This window comes from Echiichthys vipera (assembly GCF_963691815.1).
Source record: "Echiichthys vipera genome assembly, chromosome: 14".
NCBI classification, from domain to species: domain Eukaryota; kingdom Metazoa; phylum Chordata; class Actinopteri; order Perciformes; family Trachinidae; genus Echiichthys; species Echiichthys vipera.
Genome location: NC_139839.1, coordinates 24,199,301 through 24,211,621, shown reverse-complemented (window position 1 = coordinate 24,211,621; position 12,321 = coordinate 24,199,301). Strand labels below are relative to the sequence as shown.

The 12,321-nt window shown below is 41.8% G+C and overlaps 1 protein-coding gene across 2 annotated transcripts in view; it reads left to right on the top strand.

The window, feature by feature from the left end:
- Positions 1–12,321, top strand: part of dscama (Down syndrome cell adhesion molecule a) — a gene marked incomplete at both ends in the record, with an annotated part of 97,193 nt that overhangs the window by 70,792 nt on the left and 14,080 nt on the right. For both annotated transcript variants that reach the window (XM_083927356.1, XM_083927355.1), the window contains 5 exons: positions 162–341; positions 9,796–9,992; positions 10,821–10,917; positions 11,042–11,170; positions 11,388–11,555. In XM_083927356.1, coding sequence (XP_083783482.1) covers positions 162–341; positions 9,796–9,992; positions 10,821–10,917; positions 11,042–11,170; positions 11,388–11,555 — 771 coding nt within the window. The remainder of the gene's footprint in view (positions 1–161; positions 342–9,795; positions 9,993–10,820; positions 10,918–11,041; positions 11,171–11,387; positions 11,556–12,321) is intronic.

Sequence of the window (12,321 nt, the reverse complement as noted above, 5' to 3'; positions counted from 1 at the left end):
TTTTATGTATTTCTAATGTATGTTTACTGTTAAGTTGTTGGACTGTATTGCATATTGTCTGTTGGAATGTGGACCACAGGAAGACTAGCTAACTGCTATGGCATAAGCTAATGGGGATCCTTTAATAAAACTACAACTAAAAACTATATCCTCTCTCACAGGCGCCGGGGTCCCTCAGTTTAAACCCATCGCCCTCAACTCAGGCTTTCGGATCGAGGTGCGGGTCAACGGCTCTCTGTTCATCAAGCATGTGCTGGAAGAAGACAGTGGCTTCTACCTGTGTAGAGTCAGCAACGATGTTGGAGCTGATGTCAGCAAGTCCATGTATCTCAATGTCAAAAGTAAGTCTCACAGGGAAACATCACCCAAAAACTCAGAATGTAAACTTCAAACTTGCATCTAGGTGCTGCAGACTGAGGCTGCAGCTATCAGTTATTTTAGTAATCGAATATTCTATCCATCAATTTTTCCATCGATCAATGCAGTAAAACCCTGAACCCATTTAGTGCATTAAAGTGCCATATTCAAGCTATATACAACTGTTAAGTCCACCGCATTAGACTGTTGGTGAATGTGCTGCCTGTCTGCAGTGAGGTGGAGCTGTTGACTTGTAACACTGTTAATGTTACCTTGTGTCTGGTCTCTCCGTGGAGACCGGATGCTTTCTGCTGAGATGCTGAAGCAGTGACGTTGTGCTATTGTGCTAAGCTAGTTGGGTTTTACAGTAGACACACTGTACAGAGTTTTCATTTAGCTTCAACGTGAAATCATCACAAACTTTAGACACTTTCTGTTGTCCTCCCCTTTGTAATCCAAGCCATCACACCTTCTAAATAGCATGTGTCCACCATGGATGTGGTGTCTGGTGTCCACAGCAAAAGCCCCTTGTGTGACTGTATTTATCATCCGTGTGAAAACACAGTCTGCAACACAAGCTTCAGTGCAAAGACTTTACATCAATTATTTTTAGTAATGGAGTTACTCGAGGATTCGTTTAAGCCGCACTACAGACATAGATGTCTGCATTAGATGATCTCTGTATTTAAGGTTATATATAGTATGTAGTATATTCTTATAATCAGCTTTTCACAAATGAGTATTAGTCACACCTGATTTGATCTTGTTGACTCTGATGCTCAGTTCTTCAGGTAACATTCAAGTAAAAAGGTAACACTAGAGCACAAAGGTTAAGTGAGTTGAACTGGAGTCTGCTTTGTCTGTGACAGTCAGGCCACCAGCAAGATTCCGTCATGGTGATTGCTCTGTTCTTTCTGCCTGAATGAATCCCACGAAAGCAACAAACACAGCGACCGCATCTCTTGGAGAAAGTACAGCATTTATCCGCTGTGTGGCCAAGGACTTAGCTCCCCTCCATTAAGTCCTGAATTCTGCATGCAGGCAGGAGCTGCCATGTGGAAAAGAGGACTGTGGGATGGAGGAAAAGGCTTGCACGTCCGTCTCCCTCCCTATATCTGTGTTCTTCTCTCTTTGCTTTACTTTCTTTAAAACATTTTGGTTACAAGATGTACAGTATATCTATGTCCTTCCATTTTTGCTTGAATAATGTTATATTACCACCGACATTAACAAAGGATAGGAGCTAACACCTATCACGCTCACACATACAGCACAACTATGGATTTACTTTTTTAAGTTTTAACCAATAACGGAAGAACAAATGGCTTTTAAGGCAATATTAAAGAGATATGTCCTGAACAAACACAATCATTACATACTTGAGAAGAAAACAAATACCTTCTTTTGCATAGTTGCTTTTAAACTCATCCAATTCTCATCCATTTCAATGTTTGCTTACTACTAAGTACCTTTTACTTTTTATTATGTACTAAGTTCCTTTTTCAATAGGAATACTGCACTATTCAGGTTGAAAGAGCATTTAATAAACCATGTCCAGTCTAATACATGATTTAATTCACCATAGTTCCCAGAGAGAGAGACGCTAAAAGCATTGATTTGACAGTCTACATACTTCTTCTGTGACCATGTCATAGATAATGTATATCTGAGTTGGAGCTTGTGCACGTGATTGTGGATTTGCATATGTGAGTGTGATCTCCAGCCAGTCGGCTGTGGCTGTGGGAGCTCATTTTGATCAGTCACTGCTAGATGAGGCTTATGTCCCTGTGGCGCTTATCAAGCCAGAGCAGAGAACCCCCTGCTGAGCGTCTCACTGTCTGCCAGCCACAGCCAAATACGTTAGCACTCCTTCATGACCCCTCTTGTCTGACTCCAGGCTATCATGCTCCCTCACAGACAAACATACATGCACAAAAACACAGCAGCACCAACTCTAAGTCTGTCATTCCAAGTGATTTAAAGTCATATATTTTTGACAATATCCCTGTGAAGTTTTCTTGTAATCCTCTGCTACCCACTGATAAGTTTTCCATGTTCGGAAGTTGTTGTAAATCCTTACAGGTAAATGTTTTCACTCTTAAAGTCCTTTGATTCCCAGCTGTAAAGCAAGCTTTTTAAAAACATAATATAGTAGTTGAGTATAGGGCTGCAATTAATGGTTCTTTTCATTATCGATTAATCTGTCATCATTTGCCTGATTAATCAATTAGTTGTTTGGTCTATAAAATGTCAGAAAATGGTGAAAAGGTTTCCAAAAGCCCTAGATGAAATCCTCAAATGTCTTGTTCTGCAGACCAATCGGAATATCATATTTCTTTGTGCTGGAGTCTGTCGGAGCCATAGACTGTATAAAAAATTGACTTAGCATCGCCGTCGAGGTCCGTTCGCTCAACTTGATCTAATCGTCCTCACCGACGGGAGTCGCCATTTTGTCAGACTTTGACTCCGCCTCATTTCCTCTTACCAGAAAAGGGCATGTATGTGAAGTTGGGGGGAGGGAGATACGTCCATCTTGCTGACGTTTACCTCCGAGGAGAAGTGAGGGCCAGAGGCTAGCTGTCACTCAAGAGGCCACGCCCCTAATTATTTATAAACTTTAACCTCCACTAAAATTAAAACTAGCCTGATACAAAAAAATGAATCTCCCTCAGTGTTGTCATGAAGTATGACCCTAACATGCAGACCAGAATGTTTTTTTGTACCAGGCCTAAAACAGGTGTAATTATGCTGTAAAAACAGCCTGTTTAAAATGGGGGTCAATGAGAAACTACTCTATTATAAAGCATGCCCCTAGTGGACACTCTGCAAACTGCAGTTGTTGGAACTTCCTTAATGGATGAACCAGGAAATCGCTGTGGTTGGGGCTTGGTTAGAGCGCTGCATCAAACAGACAGTACTAAAGGTCACTGAACACTCAGAAGTTATATTTCATTGTTGTTTGACAAAGACAATACAAAACTCACTGATGGCTGCAAAGTGACAAAACACAGAACAAGTGAAGAGGCTCTCTATCCCAAAAAGGCCTTTGTAACTGGCTCAGAGTGATTAGCACAAATGAGTAGTCAGCAGCCACCAATACCTGGTGAGTAAAAATCTTCTGTTGGCTTATGTATGATTTATGTATTTGTTTTTTCAATGTGAGGATTCATTGCTTAGTTTTATATTATTGTAAACTGATTATCTTTTGCTTGGACAAAACAAGCCATATGTAACCTCTTTACTTTATAAGGGGTATATAATGTTTTCACAGTCTGAATCCCTCTCCAACTGCTCTCTACTGCCTCTGCAATGTCATTTTGAGAAAACGTCTTTTTTATGAACTAGTTTCAGACTTTCTACACTTGGATATCCAGATCCCTGTTTGACATATGATCCTGGAAAACAAGTGTGTGTGTGTGTGTGTGTGTGTGTGTGTGTGTGTGTGTGTGTGTGTGTGTGTGTGTGTGTAGCAGTCCCTAAGGTGCATGCTCTGCTCCTGAAGTGCCAGGCTGTTGTTGTGATAGTTGCACTGTCCTGATTTGTGTGGTGTTGCTCTCCGTAGTAACCCAAATCTCCCTGGGCGCCAGGGGAGCCACACCTCATCCTATTTCCCCTTGTGTGAGCTCCCTTAAAGCTTCTCCGTGTGCTTAATAGGTACAGTGCTGAGCCTATGTTGTCCTCTCTAACGTCTAAGGCTGTAATACTCAGTAATGTTGGACACTGTGATGTCCTGTACACTCTGTACTGTTTTTATGTTGTTTATCCAGGCCAGCCTACACCACTTGAGCAGTGGCAGCTACTTAAGAGGCTTAGGAGCCAATTAGGGAGGCACACAAGCTGACGCATGCTGAAGTACTCATGTGATGGATAGTATGATCTTCGCCATGTATTATTGGCTGTCCAAGTGTGGCTTGATGTATCAGTAAACAAACAGTGGAAAATCAATAAATTCAATCAGAAACTCTGAGATGTATAGTAGCTATATGTGACACAGGTGAGCAAACAAGCTCATAAGCATACACAGAGAAGGACAAAGCACTGCACATGTTAATGCAAAGACACAATGTAACAGCCCAGATACAGTGCAGCCATTACAAAAGAGTAATGGGCCAGGCAGCTAATGCAGTGGTTAGTTAGATCCCACTCTGCCAGGCTATTGTGGCGGACTCCCCGGGAAATGAATTGCAGCTATTGTGATGTCCTAGCTTGGCACTTTCATTGTTATGAGTGTCTGTGCATAGGCTAATGTCTCGTCATAATACACCATGCATCATCCTGGGTGAACACCACCGCTGCACTAACAGCCAGTAGAAATTGCTTGCACTCAGTGCACCAGGATTAAGTTGTGCATGGCTGCGTAAGTGAGTGTACGTAGATGCACTTGTGTTTATTTTTCTTTCATCAGCTCCTCCATAGTAGTAATAATCAGTTTTTGTTCTGTCATGACACTGGTTGCAGGTGGAGGCTTAAACAAACGGTTTTTATGCAATTTCAAGTCAAGCATCCCTACCTCCAAAACAGATGCAATTCAGTCAATTCATTACCAATCCACAGCGGATGCTATCAGAGTCAGTCAACAGCCACTCAATGTTTATCAGGGCCAATTAAGACCAATCAAGCCTATTAGACATCATAATGTTGGCAGACACAGTGATGAGGGCAGAGCACCTAATGAGGCTTCACTGAAGAGAAGAGGTAAATGTTCTTGTGGTCACTGAGCAGTCTCCCAAGCACAACGTCCTTCAGACAACCATAAGGAAGTCCCCTCTTCCTCTGATCTCTGTTTCTTTCATCTTATTTACTCATCTGCATCCAAGCCTCCTCCCTCCCACCTCCACACAGAAGTCTGCCCCATCTGCAAGCATACATTGGTTCATGCTCCATGTCCAAGCCAATTGTGCAGTTAAGGGAATTATTTCAGTACATTGCAGGCGGCCAGCGAACCAGTCATCTTTGTGCTATCGCTACAGAGCTCTTCCTCCCCCCACCCACACCGTCTCTTCCCCAGCCCACTTACAGTGTGCCTCCAGGGCAGGGAGCTATACACATCTCAGCTCGTCTTCTCTTGTCTCTTGGCCCTTGTGGCCCCATTGAGCCAGTGTGCCCTGTGGCTTACACTGGCCGGCCAGGCAGCTAGTGACACGGTGTGGGGTGAAATGTGGACTAGCCATCGCAGTGCTCTAAACATGGGTGATACTCTGATGATAGATAGTGATAGCACAACAGAGGAGAGTTTTAATTAAACATTTTCACCACTTACACTACCACTTGTTAGAAAAATTATTTTTGGGATAAAACTTTGACGGTCCCAGTTCAGATACAGCCAGTCAAGAAAATGCATACTTGATCAACAAAACCCAAGGAAAAGGGCATCACATCAACTAGATGTCAAATCAAATCACCATCAATCCTTTCCTTTTTGTAAAAACATTTGTGTGACTTCCAAAATGGAGTTTTATGTTTTGATCCTTTCCTTTTTGTTGTTAATATAAGTTAGGCTGGATCAAACGATGCTTCTGCAATTATTTAATCCCTTTTCATCACCTCTCACATCCCATTGAATCTCTGAGATAGTTTCACTGCTTCCTTTCTTTGATCACAGATGAATAGCCCCGCACTCAACTACTGTAGCCATCCTGCTACAACTATGTGTTATTACTATTTTCCTCCTGACTCTTCTATTTGGCTAATTGTGTTTTCCACATCACTAACACCACCAGTGAGAGATACAGACATATTTAGTATTTTTTTTTGGCCCTGCATTGCGACATTCAGGGCGTGATGGTGTAATCATCATCATACTCCTGTGAAAATCAATGGCAGGTCCATGTTCTATTCCTGGCTACTAGAAATGGCCCTTTTTTCTAAGAGTAGCGACTGGAGAGAGAGAGAGGAAGGAGGAAAAGGAGGAGAGGGAGGCAAGGCGGGGAGAGGGGAGGAGAGGAGAGGAGAGTAGAGACTGTCCGATGCTGGTTGGCATGGTAACCTGGCCAGGTGAAAGGGAGCCTGGGAGAAGGGGGGGAGGAAGGGGGGGCTTTTGTCTCACGGGAGTAGCCTATCAGCAGCCAGCCTATCCCCCACAATCCCCTGCAGGTTTAAGCGTATCATCACTGCCCTCTGGGTTGCTGTGGAGGAACAGGGCTCTCCTCACTTCCACATAAAAGGCACATTGTACTGTGCAGTACACATACACTACACAATGCCGCTTATTATTCTTTAGTTTTCCAAAAGCTGTAATTCTGTTGTCTTTTTTACTAATGTAAGCTAGTGCTACAGATGCAAAGTAACTACAGATACAGCGGCAGCTTTCTAGAAATAATCTGAGGTAGAGATACAGACATGTTTGGGGCTGCACAACACTGAACACAAACATGCATACTGTTTTCTGCCACCATCCTCCCCTCTTCCTCATCAACACATCACATCTTATTGGTTTCTAAAGAGGAGCTTCTCCTGTGTGTGTGTGTGTGTGTGTGTGTGTGTGTGTGTGTGCGCACTATTTAGCCTGTTATAGTGCTCACTATTTATGCTTCACTTGAGCATGTATATATGTCCTCTAAACCAGCCTTTTCCAGACAAGTGCATACAGCAAGTTATTTATAAAACTTTAAAATCAAGCGAGAAATCAAAACAAAGATTCTAATGGTAAGATGAACGAGAGATGATTCAACATGACAAAGTGAGTCACACTGATTGATGTAAGATAAGATGAAATTTCTGTCAGGCAGCTGAAGCCTATACGTTTGCTGTGTGCTTTGCCTCATGTGTTGTGTACAAGGCTGGATTAGATATCAGGGGAGTTGATGCCTAATGAGATGCCCTTTCTCCTCCTTCACCTCCTCTCTTTCTTTCGTTCTTTCTCTTTCTCTTGTCACTCCTCCCAGTAGTCCCGTTCCCTTAATTCCACTTGATATTAAAGAAATACATCAACACAACAATTACAGGGCAGCAAAGTGCGCCTCAGGGCTGGCTCAGCTGGGCTGCTTGCACACACGCACACGCACGCGCACACACACACACACACACACACACACACACACACGCGCGCGTTTGTACACACATGATGCATGTTTAAACACACAGATACACAGACGTACAAATTGCATGTGCCTCATCTCTGAGCGTTTCATAGACACTAATTGTTGTACTTGTTTGCTTTTGTGTCTCTGCCTTCTTACACAATGATCTCATATCAAGATTCGATGTTGAAAAATAGGTTTAATTTTATGTTTGCAACATATTAACTGCGAAGATGATACAAATTCAAATACACATAAATCAACCTGGTTCTTCAAAAACATGACAAAATCCTCTATTGCTGCCTTGTATTTATCCATTGTCATCACAGCTTTTTCTAATCATAGCATGAACTTTTATAACACATATGCCCATTTTTTATGTGCTCTCACTTTTCTACAAGTTCATGAAGCTACCTTGAGTCGACGAACACCACATACTTGTGTTGCCTTTAAAGCCATAAATGAATGAAAAGAACTAAAGAGCTGTTCTGGGCATGGTATCCAGACAATCACTGCTTTGATTGGCTGTGAGATCAAAAGAAACTCCCTTCCCCCCACACAAAGCCTATAGGTGATTGGTCAGCTCCAGTTGGTTCACATTTATACATCCCCAGCGGATCCTGCTCAGACGAGCCCCTTTGAGGTTGTTTTTTTTTTTTTTTTTAAATAAAACAACATGCAGAGAACATTAAATACCACACTACCTACAGTATTTCTAAATAGTTTTCATTTTAAAAACATATTGCCAGTAATGTGTTTTGTGATTTCTGAACACAAGTTAACCAGTTAACACAAATGTATTGTAGCTTTAATGTATTTCCCCTCCTGCCAGGTGGAGCTGTCTTGATCTTGTCACAGTTCTTGCTTCCTGCCACCTAGCACACTATCCCACTCTGCCACCTCAGAGCCACTTACACTGCAAAATGAAAGTAGCTATGTACTAAAACGATAACGTTTAAATAAAGCCTGAGCTTTTTTCCTCCTCACTTTTCCAAATGTGTCTCACAAAAAATTCATACTTGTCATGCAAAATAAATCAGCGTTCTTTTCCATAGCCGAGCCCCAAATGGCGGCAGACTGAATAAGAGATGAGGCTTAAATGTTTGCAACCTCTTGGCTGACACTTCCCATCACATCACTAAAGTCATGCTTTGTGTGTTTGTGTTTGTGTGTGTATACCAGAGTGAGTGCTCACACGCATGTGTGTGCTTGCACAAGCTTGTGTGTGTGTATGTGAGTGTGTGTGATCATCTGGGAGCAGAGGGTTGTTATACACTCTGCTGTGGGTGTAATGAGGCATGTATGTCGTTAGTGTGTGTTTAGTGTGGCGTCTTTAGAGTATTGTTAGTGCATCACTGTACCATTGAGGACGCTCAGATACAAGATACACGCAGAGGCTGTATGTTCAGTTACAGAACATTAACAATGCTGGGAATACTTTGTGTACCTAATGTAAGCATGTATAAAACATGTTAAAATATTTTCTTTTAATTTTGCATTACAGATAACTGCCTAAACACATCATGTAATTCAAATGCCATCAGCAGCATTGCTTTTTGATTGTTCAGCATACGACATAGCTTACACAGTAGCACAATAATGTTTGATCCTTGAGGAGCCCTTAGCGGTTCATATCATATTAATACATTATATGAAAGATCCTATGCATTCCATTATTTTGTGATTCTGATGTTGCATTGGTTTCCTTGTTTGTTTGATTGCAGAAACTTGTTAAAAAGCCATTTTTTTAAAACTGTTTGTGTTTCACTATGAATTTTTTCCGCTTTATGGTCACAAGTTTTCACCAGTCACAACCTTCTCATCCTTCAGCCAATCACAATCTCTCTGCCTTTCTCTGCAACTTCAGCAACTGCTAGATCCTTATAGCTTCAATGACCAGAAGAGACCGTGTCTATGCTTGTCTTCCTCTTAAGAACATATTTAATCCCATTTATAATGATTAAATGCTACTGAGGTGACTCTGAATTAACCAGTAAGATTGTAGTCTCTTGAGTTCACTAAAAGAGGTCGAGGGTATGGCTGAAATCTGCGGAGACGGTGACAACCCCAGTGTCATTAAACACATGAACATTATGAAAAATATAATTGTTAAATACAAGTAGACTTTTGAAAAAGAGCAAGTAGAGAATGATAATTATTAACTTTTAATAATGCCTTAAATGATTTTATAATGTATTGGTTTATTTGATGATATATTTATTTGAATATTTTATAATTTGTTATTTATTTATTTATTTAAGGTCATAGATACTGGCTTACTCAAAAGGTTATTGAACTAGAGAAAAAGGGGTCCTTTGACCGATAGATCTATCATTTATAACTCAAGTACCAATGTGGTTTATCTAGAAAATAAATCTTACAAGATACCTCTTTTTCTCTCATTTTATTTCCGCACTAGTCCCTGCCATGATCACTTCCTACCCCAACACCACTCTGGCCACGCAGGGTGAAGAGAAGAAGATGAGCTGCACGGCCCACGGTGAGAAACCCATCATGGTACGCTGGGAGAAGGAGGAACGCATCATCAACCCTGAGACCAGCCGCTACGTGGTTTCTGTCAAGGAGGTGGGAGATGAAGTCATCTCCACCCTGCAGGTAGGAGGCTGTGCCAAGTGTAAAATTCAAGTTTAGGACTATATGTTGGGTTGTTGATATTTATTTTATATATGCAGCCATTGCATAATGTGGCTTTTTTCAATTGCCACTCTGCTAAAACAGTCATAGGCAGCAAATTCCAAGCATAACTGTGTACCCACCACAACATGGGGAAGACAGTGTACACTTTTTGCTTTTTTTGTTTACATATACACTTCATATGTAAAACCAACTGCCTGGGCAACCCTCTACCAAGTTAGCTGCAGTCACTGTAGTCATCCGCTTTTTTCTTTTCATTTAAATATTGTGTGTGTGTGTGTGTGTGTGTGTGTGTGTGTGTGTGCGCGTGTGTGTGTGTGTGTGTGTGTGTGTGTGTGTGTGTGTGTGTGTGTGTGTGTGTGTGTGTGTGTGTGTGTGTGTGTGCTCTCTGAGAGCAGACAGAGTGGTGAACATCCCGGCACATTCGCTGCTGTCAGCAGACTTCGCTCATACCATCATGCACCTTATACCTCACAGGGAAGAAATGAACCGCTGTGCCATTATTGAAGCTGCCTGTGAAAACCCAGTGTAATAACAAACTCTGAGAGATTCTATGATTGAACTGTTCACCACTAAAGTCTACACTGAGGCCATGTCCTGTAATAAGGGGTCACAGGTAGACCTTGCTTCACTTTATGAGGTCACAAGTCAAAAGTTGTGGGAACAATAAATAGAAAGAAAACATCTTCATTAAATTAAAGATATCAGCTATTGGCATCAATTTTTTGACCTCATCATAAGTACCAGTGACCAGTGGTTTATTCAAAATCTTTCCTGTGCATCCATCAGATCATGCCCACAGTGAGGGAGGACTCTGGCTTCTTCTCGTGCCATGCCATCAACTCCTTTGGTGAAGACAGAGGAATCATACAGCTTACAGTGCAAGGTATGACTTCACCTACCTCAACCTCCAAGAAAAAGCTGTAATGGATCTTTTCAGCCTCCACAACAATTGTCATTAGAAGTCGAGTAACACTGAAATAAATGTTGGTCAACGTTGTGCCTTGTAGAGCCCCCAGACCCCCCGGAGGTGGAGATCAGAGAAGTGAAGGACAGGACCATTGCACTGCGTTGGACTATGGGTTTTGATGGCAACAGCCCAATCACAGGCTTCGATATTGAGAGCAAGAACAAATCAGGTACAAGAAAATATATTTTTACCAAGAATTAGATGATATGATCATACAGCCAGATAGCATTGGTTAAAATGTGAAGGGTCACATGTTTTAGTTGATTATCGCTGCATTCACTTTGTCTCAGCGCTATGATTTAATGTAGCCTGTCCTAATGCACTTAGCTTTGACTTCTCCCCTGACTTAGGCAACCCCAATAAACCTCACCCTCTCCCCTTTACAGCCTCCTGGGATACGGCTCAGAAGACCAAAGATGTCTCACCTCAGCTCAACCAGGCCACCATCATCGACTTACACCCCTCCTCCACCTACAACATCCGCATGTTCGCCAAGAACCTGATCGGCAAGAGCGAGGCCAGCAACGAGCTCACCATCACCACAGATGAAGCAGGTGAGAATTATGTGACGAGTGTAGTCTTTGTTTTGTTCTGTTTCAGACACTTCCTTTTCACTCTTATTTTCAAGTTCATAAATCTTATACAGTTGCAGTAACAAGTGTAAATCTAGATTTTTTGCTATGAACTAACAAATCACAGTAAAAAAAAAACGGGAGTGTGGGAGGAGAGTGAAAAATGATAGGCAAAAGGAGGTAAAGGGCTAACTGAGTCAATTCATTAATAGCCTGGTGACATCAGCCCCATTGGCTCTGTTGCATTATTGAACACACGCTGACCCTGCACTAAAAGCAGAAAATTTCAATTAGCAGCCTCAGTAGTAAATGTCACACTGCGGTCAATAGACTTAGGCTGGACCCCATCTGCAAATCAGACCCCCTATCCCTTCATCTCCCCCCTCTGCTACCCCCCACAGAGTACTTCTCCTCACCCTCACCTATAAATACAACCATCACATTTGTCAAAATAGCGAGATCGAGACTCATCACTTCTAGACATTTGTTCAGTGGGATTTTATGCAGGACAGTGTTGTTTGCAACCACATTTCAAAAATATTTGGAGAGCAACTTTTGCCCTCACTGGCTTAAAAATATGGCATTCACAAAATTAGCAGGGCACTTTAAAATAGTGATTAGTGCATGCAGTTGTTGTTTTTTAATGTGAAATGAGGCCTGACTAAAAGTCATACAGTAATCACCACACTGTGCCAAGTCAACATGAGTAAATAAATAGCATACTATAACTGTTTGTGTGAGTGTGTTA